The sequence below is a fragment of the Geotrypetes seraphini genome, chromosome 4, assembly GCF_902459505.1.
Source record: "Geotrypetes seraphini chromosome 4, aGeoSer1.1, whole genome shotgun sequence".
NCBI classification, from domain to species: Eukaryota; Metazoa; Chordata; class Amphibia; order Gymnophiona; family Dermophiidae; genus Geotrypetes; species Geotrypetes seraphini.
Window position 1 is genome coordinate 138,092,190 of NC_047087.1, and position 26,467 is coordinate 138,118,656.

General features: G+C 40.9%; 1 protein-coding gene across 12 annotated transcripts in view; it reads left to right on the forward strand.

Annotated features, from left to right (window-relative positions):
- TRAPPC10 (trafficking protein particle complex 10) overlaps positions 1 to 26,467 on the forward strand; it is a 507,189-nt gene that overhangs the window by 255,942 nt on the left and 224,780 nt on the right. For all 12 annotated transcript variants that reach the window (XM_033941690.1, XM_033941689.1, XM_033941691.1 and 9 more), the window contains one exon: positions 11,929 to 12,075. In XM_033941690.1, coding sequence (XP_033797581.1) covers positions 11,929 to 12,075 — 147 coding nt within the window. The remainder of the gene's footprint in view (positions 1 to 11,928; positions 12,076 to 26,467) is intronic.

The following is a 26,467-nucleotide window of genomic DNA, read 5'->3' on the forward strand; positions in this document are numbered from 1 at the left end:
ACTAGCGTGGCAGGTGGTTGAACACGTGGTATTCCGCGTGTTAACCGCCTACCGCGCCGTGATAAAAGAATCCCTAAGATTTTACAAGTATTGGAGGAGAAGGGGTATCTTTACCATTCATCTCTCCATCCTGGCCAGTTGTCAAACTAGGGGACTCCTTCAGGCTTACTATAGACTTCTGGGCCTTAAATCAGATTTTCAATAATTTTCTTACCCTGAAATTATTTCTAAATTGAACCCCAGACTTCAATTAATTCAGAACACTGCGGCCAAGTTTATCTTCGCAAAACGCAAATTTGACCATGTTTCCCCACTTTTGTCCAAACTCCACTGGCTCCCAATAATTTCCAGGGTTCATTTTAAATGTGCCTGCCTAGCTTTTAAAATCCTACACGGCATCCTCCCTCCCCTAATCCCACTATCTTGGAACTCCTCGAGTCCTGACAACACCAGGTCCACCCCAAAACTTAAACTATCCTTCCCCTCGCTAAAAGGTATCCTCTATGTGGGAAAATCTCTCTTCTTCAGAATCACAGGGCTTTGGAATAACCTTACTACCCCACTACGGAATCAGGTCTCCTTCCAACTATTCCGTAAGCACCTGAAAACTAGGCTTTTCACAAAAATGTAATGCTCTCCTCCCCTATACTCAACCACCAAACCCAATGTGTTATACCTTCCTTTATTAAGCTCTTGTAAACCGTGCTGAGCTCTATAATCATGGAGAGGATGCGATATATAAACTTAAGGTTTGGTTTAATTTAGTTTAGAAACAGAATATGATGGCAGAAAAGGGCCATAGCCCATCAAGTCTGCCCACTTTAATGACCCACCCCCCTGACTTTACTCCCTTAGAGATCCCACGTGAATATCCCATTTTCTCTTAAAATCTGACACGCTTCTGGCCTCAATCACCTGCAGAGGTAGATTGTTCCAATGATCAACCACCCTTTCTGTGAAGAAGTATTTTCTGGAATCACCACGAAACTTCCCTCCCCTGATTTTCAGCGGATGCCCTCTGGTGGTCGAGAGACCTATAGGACAGAAGATATCATTTTCCACCTCGATACGGCCCGTAACATACTTGAACGTCTCAATCATGTCCCCCCTCTCTCTTCGTTCCTCAAGTGAGTACAGCTGCAATTTATTTAGCCTTTCTTCATACGTGAGATCCCTGAGCCCCGAGACCATCCTGGTGGCCATTCGCTGAACCGACTCAATTTGCAGCACATCTTTCCAGTAGTGTGGTCTCCAGAACTGAACACAATACTCCAAATGAGGTCTCACCATGGATCTGTACAGCGGCATTATGACTTCAGGTCTCCTTCTGACAAAACCCCTACGGTAACAACCCATCATTTACCTTGCCTTGGAGGAAGCCTCCACTTGATTGGTAGCCTTCATGTCATCACTAACGATCACCCCTAAATCCCATTCCGCCGTGGTCCTAGCCAAGGTCACACCATTTAGTGTGTAAGTTCTGCATGGATTTCTCTTACCCTGGTGCATTACTTTACACTTTTTAGCATTGAAGCTGAGCTGCCAAGTCGATGACCACTGTTCTAGTAGTAGTAGGTCCTGTGTCATACTGTCAGACAAAAAACTTTTGCCTACTATGTTGCATAGTTTGGCGTCGTTGGCAAACAAAGATACTTTTCCTCTAAGCCCTTGGGTCATATCACCTATGAATAAGTTGAATAGAATCGGGCCCAAGACCGAGCCCTATGGCACTTCACTGGTCATGTCTGACGTTTTGGAGGGGGTACCGTTTACCACTACCTTTTGAAGTCTACCGCTTAGCCAATCCCTAACCCATGCAGTTAGTGTGTCCCCTAATCCCAGCGATTTCAGCTTGTTCAATAACCTGCGGTGTGGGACGCTATCAAAAGCTTTGCTGAAGTCCAAATATATTACGTCCAGAGACTCTCCGGCATCCAGTTGTCTAATTACCCAGTCAAAGAAGCCCATCAGATTAGATTGGCAGGACCTGCCCTTAGTAAATCCGTGTTGGTGGGGATTACGTAGGTTTTCTTCATCCAGGATTGTGTCGAGTTTCTGTTTGATCAGTGTTTCCATAAGCTTGCTCACTATGGATGTGAGACTCACCAGTCTGTAATTTGCTGTCTCTGTCTTAGATGTAAATTTTTCTGTCTTAGACATATCTAATGGCCTTAGGAGTCTGCCACTGAATGCCAATACAAAACAGCTTTTCAGTGGCAGAATAAACATGCATGGACTGTATTACCTCAGGGTTACAAAAATTCACCAGCTATTTTTCATAAATATATGCACAATATCCTGGCACATATATCCTGCAGAGAAAATGTGATACAATATGTTGATCAAATTTTAATTCAGTCTGAGAATGAGTCTGCACACTGGGCACATGTAAGAGAGATTTTAACAACTCTCTAGAAAGCCCAGCTGTGTAAACCACAGGTTTCCTTTCTAGGGATTACCATTGGCCAGGGTGATAAATCTGTAGATTCTCAGAGGATAGAGCTGATACAGAACTTACTTCTACCTCATGGTACATGCCCTATGGGACCCGTCAAAACTGATGAAATGCTGTCTATTCTGAATGTTTGTATGGTGACCAGAAATGAAACATGACATACAGAATCATGTTCCCTCTTGTATAACCTGTGCCTTATTTGAAAGAACCTAAAAGGAGAAGGGTTAATGAGAGTACCTCCACATGACCCATTTGAGAGACTGCAGATAGATCATGTGGTTCTCTTCCCTTAACAGCTAGAAAAAACAGGTTTTACTCACTGGCTGATTCCTTTTCTCATTGGGTAGGTAAAATCATTCCCAGTACCAGATCAGACTGCCAGGATCACTGAAGTTCTAGTACAACAGACAGTCTACTCCTGAAAACCTCGGGTAGTCAACCTCTTGTCGCAAGAACTCTTGTAGGGAGCTTCATTTGCATTCTTTTGCTGCTTCTCCCATCTCTCTGCTTGTGTTACTTTTCATTTAAATTCATTTTTTCCTCTTCTAACCATTTGCGAGGATTTTTGGTGCTGCAGAGGATCCCCTTTGTGGGACAGCTCTGGCTGCAGGAGAGTGTAGACTCTGAGGTTGAGAGTCTGCTTCTAAGGTGAAGACTGCTTTGCAGTGCACCCACTTGGAAAGCCTGCACTAACAGTTTGGGAGTTTGTGAGCAAGGTTCATTCGCAGTGGGCTTGAGCGCAGGCTGAGTGGCTCCTTGGTGGCTTTTCCAGGATTGTGGCCAACTGTGTTCTTCCCTCCCATTTGCAAGCACATGACCTGGTGGAAGTTGTCTCCGGCCAGTTTGTTGAGTCTGAGAGACAGAAGATCGAGTAGTCCAGATTTCAGGCATATTGAAACAGAGATTATCTCTGTTTCAACATGCCTGACAGCCTAATGAACTAAATTGGGGGGGGGGGGGGGGGGGGAAGGAGAAATTCTTAAAATCAAAATTTGGGGGGGTTCTATAGTTGAAGATAGGTTCCCCCTCCTCTAAAATCCCAAATCACTATTTTTTAATTTTCAGTGGAGCTCCACCAGGCCATTTGTGGTGCTAAGATTGCTGCCACGGTGACCATCTTGGATTTCCTGGTTTGAAAATAAAACCCCCTAACCGCCTTAAAACACCTCATTTTTACTTAAAAACAGGGATGGACTTCTCAGGCCAAGATACTTCAGATTTATGCCCCATTTGTGGTGGATGGCCATCCAAGGAGCATCCATTTTCCATGTGCCCCACAGCATGTGAGGGGGGACAGAAGTCACTGGCTTAGTCTCCTCTGATCCCTCGGAGGGTGTCAGTACCCAGGCAGTCCGAGGAACAGGAAAAAAAAAGTCTAAATTTGACTCGTGGAACAGTGCAAGTGTGTCCCTGATGAAACACAGCCACAATGTGGCAGAACCCCCCCCCTCCCCCAAAGGAGAAAAGCAATATCCGCAGAGGCTGACTGGACATCAGGGTCAGGGATTTCCTCCTGAATTTATTAATATGATGTTTGAGGCTTCTATGATTAACAAGGGCTGCAAGGAAACCCTCTGGAATCACAGCCCTGCTAATGCCGGGGTCCCCTCGCCCCCCCCCCCCCAAGAACGCAGTTCCCCAGCAACAGTGTCATGTTCAGGTCAGGGAAATTCAATCACAGGATGAATTGAGCAGTAATGGTTCTGTTTCCATTCCTTTACTCTCCCAGTTGGGGTCGACTATAGCAGAAGATGCTGCTGTATTCCTGGGAGGGCAGGATTCAGATTTGGTGGAGGCTCTAGACCTTGATGAGGACCCAACTGTGCGCAGGCAGTTTCAACCTTCAGTGCTTATGGGGATGATCACAGAATCCCTCCAAGAATTGAAGCTAGAAGTTTCTCAGTTCTCTGCCACACAGTTCTCACTTATGAGCTAAGGCACAGACCTTTTTCTTTCCCCCACATCAAGACATTACAAAAATACTTATGGATTAGTGGGAGGTACTGGAAGGGCCCCTTCGGGTGGCCAAAGCTATGTCAAAGCTCTTTGGATGCCGCAAGCCTGCTTTTTGTTTCCCCAAAGATGGATTCACTGGTGGCGCAGGTTACCAAACATACCTCCCTTCATAGAGAAGGCAGTATGGCATTGAAGAATGTCCAGGACCCCAGATTAGATTTTGTGCACCAAAGGCTCTTTTGAGGCCATGGCCTCAGGATTAAAAGCAGCTGCAGCAGCATCTTTTGTTGCCCACGTTTGCCACTCAAATATCCAATAACTATCGTGGACAAAGATCTTCAGTTAATGTCTTGGGTGGCCGGCAGAAAACAAAGGGTTGGTGTGAAGGGCCAATATTCCGACTGGCAGAGGGTCACGAGCGGTGTTCCGCAGGGGTCGGTGCTGGGACCACTGCTGTTCAATATATTTATCAATGACTTGGAAATGGGGACGAAGTGTGAAGTTATAAAATTTGCGGATGACATCAAACTCTGCAGCAGAGTTAGGAACACAGAGGAGTGCAAAGACCTGCAAAGGGACCTAAGCAAACTGGAAGAATGGGCAAACAAATGGCAAATGTGCTTTAACATAGAAAAATGCAAGGTCATGCATATAGGGAAAAGGAACCCGAGGTACAGCTACAAAATGGGGGGAACATTGCTGGGGGAGAGTAATCTTGAAAAAGACTTGGGTGTGCTGGTGGATACAACAATGAAATCATCAGCACAATGTGCAGCAGCCTCGAAGAAAGCTAACAGAATGCTGGGCATCATTAAGAAGGGAATTACAACCAGGATGAAGGAAGTCATCATGCCACTGTATCGTGCAATGGTGCGCCCGCATCTGGAGTACTGCGTCCAATATTGGTCGCTGTACCTCAAGAAAGACATGGCGATACTTGAGAAGGTCCAGAGAAGAGCTACAAAAATGATAAATGGTATGGAGGACAGTTCATAAGCTGACAAGCTGGGGCTCTTCTCCCTGGAAAAGAGGAGGCTTGGGAGACATAATAGAAACTTTCAAGATCATGAAGGGCATGGAGAAGGTAGACAAGGATAGATTCTTCAAACTACGGGGAACCACAAGCACAAGAGGGCAGTCGGAGAAACTGGAAGGGGACAAGTTTAGAACCAATGCCAGGAGGTTGTTCTTCACACAGAGGGTTGTGGACACATGGAACGCGCTCCCGGAGGAAGTGGTTGGGCAGAGTACACTATTGGGATTCAAAGAGGGATTGAGGGATACAGATAGGGGTAGATATGAAAATGGAAAGAGTATAGATAAAAACAAGGGGGCTATAGGGCTAAATCAAGATAACCTGACAGGTCATGGACCTGGTGGGCTATAGGGATAAATCAAGATAACCTGACAGGTCGTGGACCTGATGGGCCACCGCGGGTGCGGACTTCTGGGCGTGATGGACCTCTGGTCTGACCCAGCGGAGGCAAATTCTTATGTTCTTATGTGGTGGTTGTGTTGTATGACCTTTTCAGAGCTGTGAGCTAAATCAGTGTTCTTCAACCTTTTTACACCTATGGACCGGCAAAAAAAAAAAAAAAAAAAAATATTTTGTGGACCCTTCTACTGCCCTGATTTACTCTGGCACGTCCCTGATGACATCATCAGAGACGCGGCAGAGCAAATCAGGGCAGTAGAAGGGCCCGAAGCAGCATGTGAAGACTGCTGCACACGCTGCTTGAATCGCCAGGTTCGTAGTCGGGTCCGCGGGAAGGGAAGGGGGGGGCGGCAAAGGACTCGGACTCCTTTGATCTGTCGCGGAGGCCGGCCCGGCTCCATTTCTCGGTTCGTCCTGGAGAGGGGGGGTGCAGGAGGCGCTCTAAGTGTAAGGGAGCCGGGAGAGGAGCCACTGCCGCCGCTGTGAACTTTAAAATAAGGGAGCCAGAGCCGGCTAGACCGCACATCGCCTTGCGGTCTGCGAAAGAGGGAGCGTTAGCCACGGACCTATGGATCAGGGATCACAAATCACGCAGGTATGAGTGCGCATGCGCGGCTAGCATTTTATTATATAGGATGTATTTTATTAAAGTATAAAAAGAAACAATATTCTGTACAATTGTCATTTTATAAATACAAATAATACAGAGCAAGGATCAACAAAACCCCTGTCTCCCCTCCCCTTCACATATATCCCCTCTACTATCAAGAAAACTGAATTAGCCAAATTATTACAGAATGTTACACAGAAATATCATGCTAACAGAATAGCGCAGTCACACAAAGCAGGACTAGGGTTAGGGGAGTGCAACTAGGGCAACTGCCCCCCTGGTCAGAGAGAGCCCTAATCCACTGCCTGGACTTTGCAGTCCCCAGTTATGTCTAACACCAGCTCTAGCAGGATATATATTTCAAATCTGATATATTCTAATCACAAAATAGAAATAAAATTATTTGTTTCTACCTTTTGTTGTCTCTGGTTTCTGCTTTCATCTTCTTTTTATTCTTCCTTCCAGCGTCTGTCCTCTCTGTCTCTTCAATCCAGCATCTGCCCCTTCCATCTACTGTCTGACCTCTCCCCCTTCCATATGGTATTTGTCTTCTTTCTATGCCCCTCTCCCCTTTCCATCCAGCCTTTGCCCCTCTCTCCTTTTTACATGATTCATTCAAGCTTCACTGCTCTCTTCATTTTTATCTCTCCTACACCTGATCTAGCATCTTTGTCCCTCTCAATTTCTCTGCTGACCCCCCTTCCCATCTCATTCCTGTCTCTCCCCTTCCTCTCCTCTAATCTCCCTGCCAGCTGGTTCCTTCCTTTTTTCTTCTCCCTTCCCTCCTCCCCCTGTACAGCAGTAACTCTCTTCCCTTCCCTTTCCCTCCTCCCCTCTCAGCAGCATCTCTCCTCCCCAGGTCCAGTAGCAGCTGTCCTTTTTTTCCCTTGCCCAGCAGCTTCCCAGACTCCTTTCCCTCCTCCCCTCCCAGCAGCATCTCTCCTTCTCCCTCTCCAGTAGCAGCTGTCCCTTTTTTTTTTTTTTTTTACCTTGCTCAGCAGCTTCTCAGCCTCTAACAGTGGCTTTCTCCCCTCCCAACAACTCTCTTTACTTGCCAGTGCAGTGATTCAGGAAGGCAGCCTCGGGTCCTTTGTTGGGTTGCACCGCCTCTGAGGAAATCGGAAGTTGCATCATCAGAGGCGGCTGCGACTCAGCAAAAGCCCCAAGGCTGCCTTCTTGAATCGCTGTGCTGGTAAGTAAGGAGAGCTGCTGGGAGGGGTGAAAGCACATTGTCGGAGGCTCCCCATGATCTCTTCGGCCCTGCACGGACTACAGCTTGTCGATCTTGCCGGTCCTGCGTGGACTGGCAGGAAATTGGAGATGTTGATCTTGCCGGTCCTGCGCGGACCGACAGGAATTTTATGCAGGCCAGCGGTTGAAGAACAGTGAGCTAAATGTCAGCTTACTCCATTTCCGCCCATAGGATGTTATGAATCAGACAGTGGATGGGGGGGTGGGAATCCTTCTCGAAGGCGACCATGAGTAAACTGCCATTCAAGGGACAGTTACTTTTTGGGAAAAGCCTGGATAATCTTATGGCCAGCATGTAGGACTGTAAGCCAGAATCCTTGCTGGACAGCAGGCCTCAAGCCCTTAGGGAACAGGTTGTGGTAATTTTCGGACTTCCAGGTAATACCAGTTCTCGAGAGGGACTTTGGGCCAGAGATTGTTCCAGAGCTCTAGACAAGGATTTGGAGGGGCCAGGTGCCCTCATCTTCAAGATCCTGCTCTGCCACAGTTTCAAAGAAGCAGTTATGATGTCAAGAAATCAGCTGAGCCTCCACGCATCAGAGGAAGGTTGTCGACCTATTTGAGGGCATGGGCGGGGATCACCATAGATCGCTGTGTGCTGGTAGTTATATGGGAGGGGTACAAACTAGAGTTCTTTCGTCCCCTCCTGGATCTTTTTATAGATTCTCCAGTATGAAAGCCAGAAAAAGTGGCCAAAGTCAGAGTGACAGTACAAAGATTGATAGCACTGGAAGCCATAGAGCCTATCTCAGAGATAGGCTCAGGCTCCAGAAGATACTCGATATACTTCATTGTGCCTAAGAGTGGCTCCGCAGACTGGAGACGATTCTAGACCTCAAAATGGTGATTGTGACCCTCAAGATACCATATTTCTGAATGGAGATGGTGAGGTTAGTGATTGCATAAGTGATGCCAGGGGAGTTTCTTGCCTCCCTGGATTTGATGGAGGCCTAACTGCACATTCCCATTTTTCTGGACCACAGAAAGTATTTGTGGTTCCAGTTTTCAGCTTTGCCCTTCAGGCTGGCCATAGCGCCACGGACCTTCACCAAGGTGTCGTGGCCAATCTGAATCCAAGGGCAGACAAGTGATTCACTGAATGATCCAATTGCTGCAGAAGCTTGGCTGGATGGTTAACTTCCAGAAGAGCCACCTAGAACCAATGCAGAGCTTGAAATATATGGGAGTCTGGTTTGAGATGAGGGAAAACAGTGTTCCTTCTAGAAACTTGAAGAAAAAATCTTCTGCATCAGATATGGGATTTCAGAGTGAGCCTGTTCCAACGTACTGGCAGTATTTGCAGGTTCTGGGGACTATGGTTGTGACCATGGGCATAGTCCCTGGGCAAGGATGCACTTGCATCCACTCCATGAGGCACTCCTTTCCTGATGGTGCCTACAGAGGGATGCACTGTACCAGCAGCTTCCTTGTACATCGAAAGCCCATCACAGTCTGGTCTGATTGTTGAATCCTCACTGTCTCACCAGAGGGGTTCCTCTCCGCATCTCGTCATGGGTGATTCTAATGATGGATGCCAGCCTTTATGCCTGGCGGGCACATTACGAGGGATGTCCAGTACAGGGATGTTGGTCCCCTTCCCAGAGGAAGTGGTTGATCAACCGCTTGGAACTTTGAGATATCCGCCTGGCACTCCAGGAATTAGGGAGTATCTTGCAGAACAAAGTGGTTCAAGTTATCTCAGACAACGCAGTGGCCTATGTCAATTGCCAAGGTAGCACCAAGAGCGTTCTTCTGTGCTTGGAAGCCCAAATGCTGTTTTGATGGACAGAGTCCTATCTTGTGGTGCTCTCGGTTGTGCAGTTTACCAATGGACAAATGTGCACGCAGATTTCCTCAACTAGAATACTCTATATCCCAGGGAGTGATCCTGTTTAGCTACTTCCAGGAAGCCTTCACCTTCATAGTGAATCGGTGGGGACGACTGACATGCAACCTGATGGCGTCAGCTACCAACAAGAAGGTAGATCGATTCTTCAATCAAAGATGCAAGCCGAGAAGAGAAAGTCTGGACTCCCTGTTCAACCCTGGCCAAAGGATAGGTCTTCTGTATGCCTTCCGTTCATGACTCATGATAGACTGACTTCTTTGCAGGATCATGGTGCACCAGGTAACGGTGATTCTAATGGTGCCAGACTGGCTGAGATGCCCATGGTATGCAAACCTAGTCTGTCTGCAAAAAAAATCAAAGTCTCACACTTTCCCTGTCATTCCTAACTATTTATGCAGGGTACAATTGCCCTGCAGGATCCAGAACACTTTGGTCTTACAGCATGGCTCTTGAGCGCGCAGTACTAGCACACAAAGGTTACTCAGATGGAGTGGTTTCTATCATTCTGAGGTGTAGGAAAATGTCAACTGTAGCAGCATACATGAAGGCCAGGAAGTATTTCCAAACTTGATGTGCTTAGAGGAGTGAAGACCTGAGCTCGGCTCCAATCTTGGTGATACTCGCCTTTCTCCAGGAAAGTCTAGAAAAGGACCTAGTGTTTGGCTCCCTGAGAGTTCAGATAGCTGAGCTCTCCTGTTTTGGACCCAGGGTCAATAAGAGCACCCTTGCTGCACAACCAGATGAGCCAGATTTTTGATGGGCTCATTACTGCTCCCCTCCAGTGCGATAGCCTTTTCCAACGTAGAATCTTAATCTGGTTCTCCAGATTCTAGCAAGGCCACCCTATGAGCCTCTGGACTAAGCTCCCTTTTAGTGGCAATCAACAAAGAGAGTGTCTGAATTTCAGGCTTTGTCCTGCAGAAATCATTTTCTTATGATTATGGATTCAGGCATGATCTTGTGCACAGTCCCATCTTTCTTGCCAAAAGTGGTTTCCAGTTTCCACATCAACCAGGAAGTAAGCTTGTCTGCCTTCACATGTTTGCCAGCCTTCAAACCCTCTGGTTTGAGAATACATAATCTGTTGTTAAAATCATTGGATGTGTGCAGACTCTTACTGTAATATCTAGAAGTTACAAACAAATTTTGATTGTCAGATCATCTGTTTGTGTTGGCTGGAGCAGCCTGTAAATGTCAGCCATCATTGAAAGTGGCTGTTTCAAGATAGATCAGTATGGCCATTTCTTCTGCAGTATTGGAAGTGGAAAACATCTGCCTATATCTGTGAAGGCTAATTCCATGAGAAGCATTGTTTCCTCATGGGTGAAATCCTCTGCGGTTTCCCCAGAAGAGATCTGTAGAGCCTCTACTTGGTCTTCTCTATATACATTCACAAAGTTTTATAGAGTAACCATGGTGGCCAGTCAGGACTCCGCATTTGGATCTTCGTTTCTGGTGGCAGGCTCATCTGTCCCACCCTAAACTTGAGGGACTGCTCTGTTACATCACAAGTATTAAGGAATAGAGTGTCCATTTTACTAGAAGGAAAGATTAGGTTCGTACCTCATTAATCTTCTTTGTTATAGACAAACACTCTATTTCTGAAGCTTGCCCTGTCAAACCTAAAGAACTATATAGCTTTCTTAATGGCTACTATGTACAGTGATACCTAGTGACTGAACCATGTAATTTGCCACCGCTTACTGATACAGTGCTACCTAGTAGTGATAAAGCATATCAATATCAGTTGTCTGGGAATGGTGGCACTCTGTGGTTAAATGTAAAATCCATTCTTTCAAATCTGATAGCAATGACTTCAGAAAGGTTTCATTTTGTATTCTTTCCAAACTAATGCAGTGTTGGGGATCCACTATATTCAAACTTCCTCTTCCCTCTAGGTCAGAGACTTACACCAAGGCAAGGCAAATATAAACACATGTATGCACATCCAGGCATGCAAAGTGGATGGAAAGAGTTCAGAAGTCATGCTTTCCCTACTTGTTGGAAATTTGTTTTATGCATATAAAACCAGAAGAAACTCCCCTTGACTTTATTTTATGTAGCCATATCTTTTCACATTATGAACTTATGGATGTAGTTATAGACAAATGAAAAGTCATTTCAATTTCTCAGTATAGTTAATCTGCATGTATAACTCTTTATTTTATTTATTAAATCCTGTATAAGCTTTTGGAAATGTATTCCGTATTGTATTTGAAATTGGCAATTGCCTTCTTTGTCTTCTTTCATGCTTGTGGCCTTATAGGTGTGGGCTGGGGAAGGTGCTATAAGAGAATGAAAATACATTTGAGAAATTGATTTTCATTTGAGAAATTGATTTTCATTTGTTCTGTTAATCTTTCCTTTTTAAGGTCTTTGTTCCTCTAGGGGCTCTTGATTGCTGGGTATTTCTGAGCTGTCTGGAGGTACTGCAGAGGATTGAAGGCTGCTGTGAACAGGCACAGATTGAGGCTAACTTATCCCACATGGTTGGGTTGTGGAGTTATGCTACTGAAAAGGTAGGTTGAAGGTACTTTGTCTATTCAGCTAACAGTTGTTCGGAGCTTCTTGCTAGCAAAACACTAAAGAAAATAAACATACACAACTGCTTGCAGACAGAAACTACTGATTTATTTACTGTTTCTTTGGTTCTAACAACTTTAACTGCTATTGCCAGTAATTCTTCAGTTCTTTGGATAATTTTACAGTCTCCTCTACATATGTGTTAATGTTCTGGTGTTATAAGCTGTGCCTTGACTAATGCTGCTCCTCCACAGTCATTAAGAGAGTAATTATAAGGGGCATTTAATTTAACAAGGGAAGTAAAGCCCTGATTATATAAAAAGTGCCTACAGTTAGGCACCTAGATCAGGTACCTAGCTGATCTAGGCTCAGATGCACTAAAGTCAGTGATTGTCACTAAACCAGTTTTGACAGCTTTAGTGACTATCATATTTGCCGACCCGATGCACAAAACAGCTTACTGTGTGGTTTTCCCCTTGATCGCTCATTTCTGATCTGGCCATGAAAATTTAGCTAAAATCTCATGCAAATTAGCTAAGCGATTGATGCACTAACATCACAATAGTTGGAACCTAAGAACAGTACCAGGCTGAGCTTTGGATTCTTGCCCATAGGTAGCTAAGAAGAAGAAAATACCAACAAATTTTTAGATTGAATCAGGTTAGGCAGACTAAATGGACCATTTGGGTCTTTATCTGCCGTCATCTACTATGTTATGCTACTTGGCTATGCACAAAAAAAACTCCAGGGTTTTGGCGATCCAAAGAAAGCAACTGGTCAAGACCAGTCGCTTACCTATCTAACCATAGTTCGGCCCTTTTTTTTTTTTTTTTAAATGGGTACAGATGCTGTGTGTGTTACACATACAGAATATCTGCCCCATTGGGATGGGAGGGGTCTTAGGCATCTGAGCCAATCAAGGCCTTAGGCCCCTCCCTGTGCATCAAATGATGCACCGGGGGGGGGGGAGGCCCGCCATTTTAGACTGGTGGGCCTTGGTGCAGGTGGGACCGCATCCCTCCTGCTCCCAACTTGTGAAAAAGGTACTGAGTGGGTTTGGTAGAGTGGGTAGAGTGGGCATCTCTCCTGCTTTTTTTTGGAGGGGGAGAGGATGGTTTGGTGGGGGTTGTGCATGGTGTGGAGTGGCCTCCATTGGCAGGAGAGAGTGGGCATCCCTTCTGTCAACTTTTTCTCATACGGGGTGGTGGGGAGCAAGGCAGAAGGATGTGGGCATCCCTTCTGCCTATATTTGCGGCCGGGGGGGGGGTTCTCTTTCTTTTTTTTAAATATGGGCCAGATATTTTGTGTGTGTGACACATAGTATCTGTGCACATAAAAAAAAGAAAAAAGGTTTCCTTCCCTGAACATCTGAGTGTCATGAGGCTGCTTTGGAGCTTCCCCTACCTCTCAGCTGTTTGGACTTCCCCTGCCGGCTCTGTGCATATGAAAGTTGCTCTCATAGCGATCAATTGGACAGGAGAGACTGGGATTATGACGAACCTTTGCACAAATCATTTGCATGCAAAATTTTTAGTGCATCAATAGCTCTTTTAGAATTGACTAAAAATCAGATTGGAGCGAACACACACGTTCTTACCAATCCTGTAGTGCCCCTAGGCAATTTGTTAATTTTTTAATTGGTTTAATTGGTACTGATAATTGAAAGCACCATTAAAAACCAATTTAAAATGATTGAAAATAATTAATTAGCTGGTAGACGCCTACAACTCTGATGTAGGCATCTACAGAGAGGAGCCTACTGGCATGATTAACAGCAGATTTGGGGTGAAGTTTGGTTATGGATTGAGTTAGGCATTGGTATATTAGGCCAAGAAAACCCTGTCTTAATATACTGATGCCTACTCATAAGTTATTTACACCTACTGGTGTCTTAAGTCAATTTAGGCATTGCTAGGTGCAATTCTACAACCGGGGCCTAACTTTGATTGGCATGCAGTTAAGCACCATTTATAGAATCTGGCCCTAGGTGTCTACTTTGGTGCAGTTTTATAAAGACATATTGGTGCCTATATAAGTCTTTATAAAATAGCTAGTGACATTGCACATATAGATACGTGACCATTTTCTACATATTTTTGGGCGTTTTCTCTTGAGAAACCAAAGCTAGGTCAAAGTAAAGGAAGAGGAGTAGATTTAGAATTGCACCTGAAAGGTTTTATCAGGTAATTATAATTTAAATCAAGCAAAGTCTCTTCCAGAAATAAAGATTCATGACAGCATTTCAGACAGTACTTATTTCTTTATTGAGATTCAGAAACAAATTCATAGCTTAACTCTTTTGGTGATAAAGTGGTCAGTATTTGTCTCACAAGGAAATGCACTGGTGTTAGGGGAGGGGGGCTTTGTGTTGATTATCTCCTGCATTTCAGTTAGCATAGTTTCTAAATCTTCATAGGACAGAGCCTTCTTTATAATCCTTTTTAGGGAGCTGTTGACTAATTAGAGAATGACGCAGGGACGGGGACCTCTGGTAAACCATAGTGAATCTGCGAGAATAGGAGAAAACCCAACAAATTTACCGCAGGAGTGGTAAAAAGCCTTGCTCCCATGGTAGAAAATGTGATTGCCGTGGGTCAACCCCTCTTTCTTGTACAATCCCAGTTTATTCCAGGACCAGTGGGTTATTTTCCTCCTCCCGCCAGGGATCTGTAGGAAGTCTAAAACATTTGAAGCTTTTACCCCTCCTCCTCACACCTTACCACTGAGCAGGCTCCTGTGTATTCCAGTTTCAGTTCTTACAGGTCAGGCTGTAGGACCTTATCTTTTCTGCTCGTGTTTCTTTTCATGATTTTACAGTAATTTTCAGTCGTGTTTGCCTTCGTGCTGTGAAGGTTCCTTGCGGGGATGTCCTTGACTACGGGAGATCGCAGACTGTTAGAGAACGTATACTTCTAGGGGGGTTCCCTACTTGGCAGTAAGCCCCTTGGGCAGCCTGCACATCAGATCAGGGTTCCGGGACCTTTCCCAATGGAGCTCAACTCGGTTTACAAGTAATTAAAGACCAGCAAAAAAACGAACAAGAGCATAAGAGAAAATAAGTGTTGTAGAGCAATCAATTTGTTGAATCTTTAGGTAAACTGTTCAAGTATTGTCAATGGATCCCAAACCTCCTTGAATTTCTTATAATGTCACAATTGTAATGTACTCAAACATTCAAATTTATAAGTTTGGCATAAGGTTTCCCACCAAAAACTATAGTGTAACCTGTCCCAGTTTTTCATGGCAACTCCTGTCATGATAAGAAATAATCTATTGTGATGTGGAGTTATTGGTCTCTTGGGGATCAATAACATACCGAACAGCACCACACCATACATCAATGCCAGAGAGACTTCCAATATTCTATTTATTTGATCCCAAATGGATCTCCAAAATTTAAGTATCAAAGGACAAAAGAAGAGCAGATGATCCAGTGTCCCCATATCGAGATGACAATGCCAGCATCTTTTTGACTTAGAACTATCTAATTTTTGTAATCTAACAGGGGTCCAAAAGATTCTATGCAACAAAAAAAAACATGTTTGTCTCATAGATGCTGATGCTGTACATCTCATCCTCCAAGTCCAAATTCGTGGCCATTGAGACGCAGAGATCTGCTGCTTTGTCTCAATGCTCCAAATGTCTCTGACTAGTTTTTGGGGTTTTTTTGTTCAAAAATTCAGATATTAATTTATACCACTTGGCTGCCTGATGCCCCAGCAAATCTGTCTGGAAGCACAGACCCAGCAACCTATACTGCGTTTTTAAGCTTAGCCAATCAGGGAACCCCTTCCAAATGGCCTGCTTCAACTGCAACCACTTATATACTTGAGACTTTGCAATACTAAATGTTTGTTGCAGTTGTGAAAAGTCGAGCATCTTCCCATCAGATATCACATCATCCATTGTGCGTATGCAGCCAATGCTTTCAGAGGATCTTAGACTCACCAATTTGAATCTTGGAGTTCAACCATAAGGACTGATATGTGGATAAATGAATTGGAATAGGTGTTAATTTATTAATAAATTTCAATGTCTGCCAGATAGCTAATAAAATTCTGTTGTCCTTATAAATCATAGGTAACTTGATACTTAAAATATGACATAATCTCAATGGACCAGAGAACAAATTAATATGAAGTCAGATTGTATTACCAGATCTCAAATACCCAAGGTACTACTTAACTGGTTCTTCATGCCCTTACTGGGGTGGTAAATTCATCATTGGTCTTGGTAAAGTGACATGTGCTTTAAATATGTTTTATAATTTTAATTAGCTTATATTTAATAAATATAAAGTGCATTCAGTGCTTAATGTAATTAATTTATTTAAATCAGGCAGAAAAATTGGTTTGTGAGCCAAAAATTAATTGAATTTCAAATACATAGATTTTAGTGAGCAGCAATGTTGAATTCCTACATTGTGATTTTCCCTCTAATAAGTGAGTTTTTGAAACCATTATGTAATATCGATATGCTGAGCATTTCAATTAATTTCTCATGAGTCACATATCCAATCAACTTTCAATTAATTGTTTATTAATTTTCTATTTGTTCAACTAGACAATAGATTGTTAGAACTTAGGTTTCTTAATCATAATGATTTAGAAATATAATATTTAATATATTAAAAAGTTAAAGAGATTATCTGTAGTGTTTTGCTAGGATTTTCACACTTTAAAATACTGATCAAGTTTTGTTTTCTTTAGTTTTGGTGCATGAATAGAAGGAGGCATAGCCCCTGATGAAACCGAGTGTGAAACGGTTGGGCAGCCGTCGGGCACAAAAGATAAGTGCCTTCCTTTTTCTAGCACCTTAAGCACTGAATGCATGTTATATTTATTAAATATAAGCTAATTAAGATTATAAAACTTATTTAAAGCACGTCACTTTACCAATGATGAATTTACTACCCCAATAAGGGCATGAAAAACCAGTTAAGTAGTGCCTTGGATATTTGAGGTCTAGTAATTCAATCTGACTTGATATTAATTTGTTCTTTGGTTTAGATAATTGTTATTCATTTGAACAAATTTCTATTTTTCTTCATTTTAAGTTTATATAATCTCAATGGAGACAGGAGTTGCCATTCTAAGTAGAGCCAATCAGGGAGATGTTCCATGAGCTCAGGAAAGATCCAATACATACCCTGATGCAGTATATAGGCCTGATGGTACCTATAAAAGTCTGGTAAATTTACCCCATCCGCCGCAATTGGTTTTTGTAAAGATACTAAAGCAATTCGAGCAGTTTTACCCAGCCAAATAAACTTAGGGGTCCTTTTACAAAGCCGCAGTAGGGGTTTAACACACGGAATACCGCGCGTTAAACCGCCTGCTGCGCTAGTCCCTAACGCCTCCATTGACGAGGCGTTAGGTTTTTGGCTTGCTGCGGGGGTTAGCACGTGACTAAATGTTCGACGCGCTAACCCCGCTAGCATGGCTTTGTAAAAGGATCCCTTAGTAAGAATACTATTCAATTTCTTATAAAAGGACCCCTGAAAATAAACTGGCAACATACCCATTTGGTAGCAAACTACAGGCAGAATCATCATCTTGACAGTTTGGGCTCTCCCCCACCAAGACAGATGTAAGGGGTTCGTTCCATTGTTAACACATTTCTGTGACCTTCAGCAATAAGGATTTTTCATTTACTCTCATCGTATCTTCCAGCATTTTTTGAATCCAAATACCTAAATATTTTATTCCCTCTTCCTTTCAAAGAAAAGGGAATGAGTCAGATAATCCTTTTACACAATGTACATTTAGTGGAAGAACCTCCAATTTGCTCCAATTTATTTTGTAACCAGAAAATTTACCAAATCGATCAATCAAATCTAGTAAATGCGCAATGGTAGATTCAGGATTCTTCAAATGAAGCAAAATGTCATCTCCATAAGCAGAGACCTTATATTCCTGACCTGCATAAGAAATACCCTGTATTCCCTTTGCCTGTTGAAAAGCCAATAGCAAGGATTCCAGAACAATATCAAAAAGCAACACCCTTGTCTAACTCCCCTCTCCAGACGAAAACATTCTGAAAAAGTATTATTAATATTTAATCTGGCAGAAGGGAAACTATACAAGATTTGAATCATTTGTATAAATCCGGAACCAATACCAAACCAATCCATTCTTGAAACATGAAGGCCCATTCCACATGATCAAAGGCCTTCTCTGCATCCAAAGATACAGAGAAGGCTGGATCTTCCAATAGCTTTTGTTAAATTTAACTCACGTGACGCTATGCGCCGATAGAGACACGCTCTCTCTTGGCTCCGGGACCCCGCTCCTCCACACGCGGCTATAACTAGCCGAATCGGCAAAAATAAGTGATTTTTCGGCGGCGGCACAGCGCGGGCACGCATGGAGAAGTACGTGACTCACTCCTAAGAGTCAGCCCGCAAGAAAATCGCCGCTTCAGAACTCCCCTCCTCGAAGCCTCGGGACACGAAAATGGCGGCTGCCTCAGGTACGGCTGTGTATGTGTCGCCCCATCTCTCTCATCAATGTGGACTTAAAAATACTAGCCCGTTTGCTGGCCAACCGTCTGACCCCTTTGTTACCTACTGTTATTTCTACTGCACAGGTTGGGTTTGTTCAGGGAAGGCATTCGGTGGTAAACGTTCGGAGGGTATTGTTGGCGGCGTCCAAAGCTCAATCTACATCTACTTTAGGCATTCTGGCGAGTTTGGATGCCGCCAAAGCGTTCGATCAGGTTAATTGGCATTACCTTTTTCGGGTACTGGACTATGTGGGGATAGGGGGCTGGTTTTGGTCTTCTCTGCGAGCGTTGTATTGTGAACCGACTGCTTCGATACTAGTAAATGGCTGCCTCACTCGCCCTTTTCCGGTAGGGCGAGGGACGCGTCAGGGTTGCCCGCTATCCCCCTTACTCTTTCTGCTCTACTTAGAGCCCTTCCTTCGCACTATTCAGCGAGACGATGTACTAGTAGGGTTACCGGAAGGTTCTTCTCAACTCCGTGTGTTAGCTTTTGCTGATGGTTTGTTGCTCACTTTAGCTCAACCTTACAGATCGTTGCTGCGTGCACTAGAGATTTTGGACGAGTTTCATCTATTTTCTGGCCTTACCCTAAATACTCAAAAATCCCTGGTGCTTCCTCTGCAACTTTCCATTCGAGACTCATGGCCGGGGGTTTTTCCTTTGGTTTGGGCCTCCTCCTCTATTCGATATCTCGGTATTCTTATACCTAGGGACCTGTCCACTCTATACACTATTAACATTCTTCCTATGCTGTCGAGGACTGATCAGTATTTGAAGGCTTGGCGCCATTATCCTTTGACATTGATGGGTAAGATAGCCCTATATAACATGATGATCATTCCTCGATGGCTCTATCTTTTTCAAACGTTGCCTCTTTTTCTTCAGCACAACCATTTTCAGCTACACCGACGTTCCTTGCTTTTATATTTATGGGGTGGTAAACGATCTCGCATTTCTTTTCATGATTTATCTCTTCCTATTACACAGGGAGGCTTAGGATTATTACATATTGGTCGCCTTAATGTAGCCTGTCAACTTCGTCATGTGCATGATTGGTTTTGTGAGACTAATTACTTTTCTGCTACCCAGATAGAATGTTTAGCTTTTATCCGATATCATTTTAGCTATCTGATTCATGTACAATGTTTACCTCCTAGGGAACTTCATTATGGGTATTTTTTACTCTTTCCCATCCGAAAAGCATGGAAATATCTTTGTACTCAGTTAGCTATCAGACCCGATGTGAGTCCTTGTCACCCCATTGCTGGTAATGGGGATTTTCTTCCTGGTATGGGACTGGAGTCACATCCTCGATGGGATGGAAAGGGTCTCTTTTATTTATACCATGTACTTCAAAATGATTGTTCTATCCAGCCCTTTCAGCAGTTATGTGACTCTTCCGCCTTTGGTGCTGGTGACTGGTTCCCTTACATTCAACTACAACACTATGTCTATTCCCTTCCTGGTTCTGCGTTGACTGAGACTGTACAAGAGCATCTATCAGAAGCACTGTGTCTTACTGCACAATTGCCTATACCCTTATGATTTCATCATCGTTATTTGCAGGACTTGGCTGGTGATTTGGACTATGCTGCATTAGCTGTTAAATGGACTCAGAACTTACATATCCCTATCTCTGCTGATATGCTAAAGCGGAGTGTTTCCTTGGGAACAAAATACTTGGTGTCTGTAGCGGAGAAAGAACGTTACTACAAATTCCTGGTCCGGACATATTTTGCTCCGGTTAGAGCCTTTCATGCTCGTCTTTGCACCACTGATCATTGTCCTAAGTGTAGAATGCCTAGAGCATCCCTGGGTCATATGTTCTGGCTTTGTCCGGGTATACGGGCTTTTTGGACACGTGTATGTCACCACCTTGTATCTTTTTGGAATTGCACTTGGACTCCTACGGACACTTTCCTCTTTACATTGAAGCTGTCCTTGCACCCGGTCCGTCCGGGTATGGCAGCGTTTGCTCGGAAAGCTGTAGTTATGGGCATCAAGACTATTCTACAATGTTGGTTGTCCTCTAATACTCCAACCGTGTCTCATTGGAGGACTCAATTGATTCAGCTGGCGAGATTTGAACGCTTGGCTATTTCTAATATGGCCTCTAAAGCAGGCTCCTTTTACCTCACATGCTGGTTGCCTTTTTGTTCTACGTTACAACCCTCTGTACGTAGCAGGTTGCTTAATTAACTATCTGAATGTTAGATGTGGCATTGACTGTTCCCATGGGTGGGTGGGCATGGGAGGTGATAGTTCTTGTTCACTGTTCATGAATGTTTGTTTACTTGCTGTTTTGAAAACTTAATAAACAGATTTAAACATAAATTTAACATATGAAAAGCCAGTCTGGTGTTGTTTGAAAAATGTCTTTAAGCAACAAAACCCTTTTGGTGCATACCGATAATATAAGAGAGAGCCTTGGCCAAGCGTAAAACCAATAACTTAGCCAGAAGTTTGCCATCTACATTAATCCAAAAAATAGGCCTGTAATTTTTTATTTTTTTTTAAGTTTTTTATTGATTTTTTCACATATCAACCAGTGTTATAAATTTTCCATACATTTATCTTAACAATACACTTGATATCTCTATAATGTATTTTATATAAACCATATTTTATATTATTTTTCTTATGAATTTATATAACATATATATTGTAATGATTTTATCAATTATTATTTAATTATGAACCCTTTTCCCTCCCTTTATCACATTAATTTCTCATAAGACTATCATTCATTCATTATGATATATTTTTTATAATGTATAATAAAGAGAATAAATTCTTTACCCCTTCCCTCCCTCCCTTCTTTAACCATTATCTTATTATGGGAAAAAATTAAAATCAGTCATTGCAAAAATCTGTTAATGGTCCCCAAATCTTCTTGAACTTATCCATATATCCTTTTTGTGTTGCAAATGTACGCTCCATCTTATATATATGGCAAACTGAGTTCCACCAAAAATTATAGTTCAATCTGTCATAATTTTTCCAATTATGTGTAATTTGCTGTACTGCTACTCCAGTTAATATAAATAAAAGTTTATTGTTATTTGATGAAATTTGACTTCGAGCTCTCATTGCAGTACCAAACAAAATCGTATCATATGTCAAGGCTACCGGATTTTCTAACATCCTATTAATTTGAGGCCAAATTGATTTCCAAAATATTAATATGAATGGACAATAGAATAAAAGGTGATCTAATGTCCCTGCTTCAAGATGACAATGCCAGCATCTATTAGACTTAGAGCTATCTATTCTATGTAAACGTGTAGGGGTCCATAAAGCTCTATGTAAAATAAAAAACCAAGTTTGTCTCATAGAGGCTGACAATGTGCATTTTAACCTCCAAGACCAAAGTCGTGGCCATTGAGATGCATTAATCTGATGCTTAATCTCAATGCTCCAAATATCTCTAAGACCATTTTTTTTCTTTTTATGTACGAATCCAGATATTAATTTATACCACATTGCGGCCTGGTGACCCATGGAATCTATCTGAAAACATAAGAATTCCATACTATGATAGTTATTAAGATTTTTCCATTCAGGGAACCCTACCTGAATGGCCTGCTTCAATTGCATCCATCTGAAATATTGTGATTTATTCAAACCGAATTTATTTTGCAATTGTGAAAATTCAAGCAGTTTACCTTTATTTATTACATCTTCTAAAATCCGAATTCCAGTAATCATCCAATGTTTCCAGATAATTTTAAAACTGCCAACTTTGATCTTTGGATTGAGCCATATTGTTTGAGTCGTTGATTTAGTTATTGGAATAGGAGTTAGATTACTTATATATCTTATAGTTTTCCAAGTATCAACAAATATTTTGTGATCCTTATATAACCTGGAAGTTGCATGTTCTGCATTTAAGTTAAGTACAATCTTCCTGAATGCAATCATCATTATTTTTGGACTTTTAAAAATTCTGCAAAATACTCCATTTAAGTATTGAACATTTTTCAAGCCTTGTCACCCTCAAGAGTCGTACTCATTTTTACTAAAATACTATGCTATGATTTGAAATACTAACTCTTGTTTCAAGAGAGGGTTACCTCCCTCTCTTTAGAGTTACAAGCCTCTGAGCAGAGTTACAGTTTTATGAGTACTTCTCTTGGAGGTTTAATTAGCTCGAGTCAGTTCTCTCTATTGCCTTATATAACCTTGGCATTTGAATACTGATAACATGACTCAGACGTAAAGGAAACATTAATCTCCATTCTAACCAGAACCAATCTGGTATATGTTCAATGGGCTCTGGGAGGATCCAATACATACCCTGACGCATAATATAGGCTTGATGGTACCTATAAAAATTTGGAAAATTTACCCCTCCCTCCGCAATTGGTCTTTGTAAAGATACTAGAGCAATTCTGGGGTTTTTTCCAAGCCAAATAAATTTTGTTAACATCTTATCCAATTTTTTGTAAAATGACCCCTGAAAAAAAATTGGTATCATACCCATTTGGTAACAAACTACTGGTAATATCATCATTTTTACAGTTTGTATTCTCCCCCACCAAGATATGCATAAAGGATTTCATTGTTCACACATTTCTGACACTTTTTGTAATAAATTTTTTTCATTAATTTTCATAGTCTCATCCACAGTTTTTGTAATCCAAATTCCTAAGTATTTTAATCCTTCTTCTTTCCAAATAAAAGAAAATGAGTCAAATAAACTTTTTGTACAATGTACATTGAGTGGAAGCACTTCTGATTTATTCCAGTTTATTTTATAACCTGAAAATTTTCCAAATTTTTCAATTAATTCAAGCAAATTTGGAATAGTTGTTTCCGGATTTCTCAAATAAAGTAAAATATCATCCGCATATGCTGATAACTTATATTCTCTATCTGAAAGCGGAATACCCTGTATCTCCCTTACCTGTTCTATAGCTAATAATAAGGGTTCTAAAACGATATCAAAAAGCAAAGGAGATAGTAGGCATCCTTGTCTAACCCCCCTTTGTAAAATAAATCTTTCTGAAAAATTGTTATTGATATATAATCTAGCAGCAGGGGAGCTATGCAATGCTTTTATTATTTGTATAAATCCGGATCCTATTCCAAACCATTCCATTGCCTGAAACATGAAGATCCATTCCACTCTATCAAAAGCTTTTTCAGCATCTAATGAAATAGAGAATGCTGGGTCATTAATGGATTTTGTCAAATATAACATGTGATGTGCCAGTCTAGTATTATGAGATGAGTGTCTTTGAGCAACGAAACCTGTCTGATGCATATCTATAATGAAAGGGAGAGCTTTAGCCAATCTTAATGCTAATGCCTTAGTTAGAATTTTTCCATCCACATTTATTAAAGAAATTGGTCTATAATTTGAAACCAAAGTGGGATCTTTATTTGGCTTAGGTAAAACTATAGTTATTGATTCAGCCATAGTACCTGTAATACAACCTTTATTTAGTTGTGTCTGATATAGTTTTAATAAATAGGGCATTATAATGTTTTGAAATGATTTATAAAACTCCACTGTATAACCATCTCCACCTGGAGCGGATCCAACCCTAAGGGATTTCAAAGCTGTATCTAATTCTTTTAAGGATATTGGTTCTTCTAAACTTCGTTTTATATGTTCAGGAATTGGTCCTTTTATTAACTTTAAAAAATCTAAACCATCCTTTTCCTTTTTCGAATAAGGCTCAGAAGAATACAAATCTTTATAATATTTTAAAAATTGTTTTATAATGGGATCGATTTGAGATAAAATTTCACCATTCTCATTTTGAATAGCAATTATTTTTGTTTTTCTTTTTTTCGCTTTAAGATAATTTGCTAGCATTCTTCCTGCCTTATTCGAATTTCCATAATACAAAGCTTGCTGTACAAATAAATCTTTTCTAATAATTTTTGAAGAAATTTCATTATATTTACCTTTAGCTTTTAAAAGTTCTTGTTGTGTCAAATAATCCCATTTTTCAATTAATTTTGATTCTAGAGACTTCACCACTTTTTCCAATTCTGTAAATTGTTTTTTCTTTTTTTATTTGCAATGCTGAATAAGAAATAATTTGTCCTCTAATATATGCTTTAAAAGCTTCCCACAAAGTCTCTATTGAAATTTCTTCTGTATCATTAATTTGAAAATAATCTTTTATTTTTTCTAAAAGATTTTCACAAAAATCAGTATCTGTGAGCAATGTATTATTTAATCTCCATATAGGTCTATTTCCATTCTGATCTATTATTTTAATTTCAATCCACACTCCGGCATGATCAGATAGTATAATTGGATCAATGACAGCCTGTGTGACTTGATGTACTAATTGATTAGAAACAAAAATGTAATCTATTCTAGAAAAAGAATTATGAACCTGTGAGCAAAACGAAAATTCCCGACCATCAAAATGAAGAATACGCCAAATATCTTTTAAATCACAAGATTATACCAAATTATCATGGCCTAATGATTTTATAAATCTTCTCGGATTTTTATCCATCAGTGGATCCATAACAGCATTGAAATCCCCTGCTACTACTAGATTTGAAGTAGCAAGTGGAAGAATTAATTGTTGCAGAGTTTTAAAAAATTAATTCTGGTTCGAATTAGGGGCATATATATTGAAGAGCGTCATGGTGGTATTTCCCATGTCCATTTCCACATATATCCATCTTCCAAGAGGATCAGCTGCCTTAAATTTAAATGAAGCAGAACATTTTTTATTTATTAATATAGCAACACCAGCTTTTTTTCCTATTGCTGAAGAAAAGTAACATTGTTTGACCCAATCACCTTTTAGCTTTATAGATTCGTTATTTGAAAGATGTAATGTAATGTAATGTAATTTATTTCTTATATACCGCTACATCCGATGGGTCTCTTGTATGCAGCATATATCAGCGTTCTGTCTTTTTAAAAATAATAATGCTTTTTTTCTTTTAATCGGGTGATTGAGACCATTAACGTTTAAAGATATTATCTTAAGACTCATTATGCATTAATATAATTTGTAATGTAACATCCCAATCTTCAATATTTTTTTTAATCTTTTTTTTCCCACATATAAGATAAAATAAAGAATTACCTATTGTACACAGACCCTTGAAATTTAATACCCCCCTATTTCCTCCCTCCCCACCCCATACATATACGAATACTTGGAAACGCAAAATTAGATCAGGTTTAACATCACTCCTTACAAGCTATAAAATACTTTAATATCACAAGCTCCATAGTAATAATATAAATTAAAATTCAACAATTTATATATCTTTGTTTTCTTATTTATATGAATACTTTTATTTATTTATCCAAATTTTGTTATGTTCAGCTAAATTAAATATATATAAGATATTTTGAATTTATAAAAAGGATAAGATTATTAGAATACTTTAAGCAAACATTTTATCTTTTATAATTTCAATCATTCATCTCATTCATTATAATTTCTATTCTATGAGATACATTCATCTAAAATTAAAAGGTAAAAATTGTGAAAAAAAAAAAAAAAATTAAAATCTATCATAACCCATTCTCTTACTCATTTTTATTCCTATTTTAATAGGTCAATTGAAAACTTTAATGATTCCTATCCATAAACCTTTTTCTCTATATCCGGTAAAGAACTGTATCTTATAGAGAATGGATTCAGCTTATATCTGAATCATAAAACATATTCTTACTATGAAGTTATTATTATTTTCTTTGTAAATACAGTTTATTTCATTCTATATTTTATATCTAATATTAAATATATTTTCATTCCGTATAGTTCCGTTGGTATGAATGCCTTTTTTTTTTTTTTTCCTTCAAGTTTCCTCTTCTTCCTCCGTAGACGTGATGACGTGAAAACAACCTTTTTTTTTTTTTTTTCATTTCCGGTGTAGTTCATTGGTTGAATA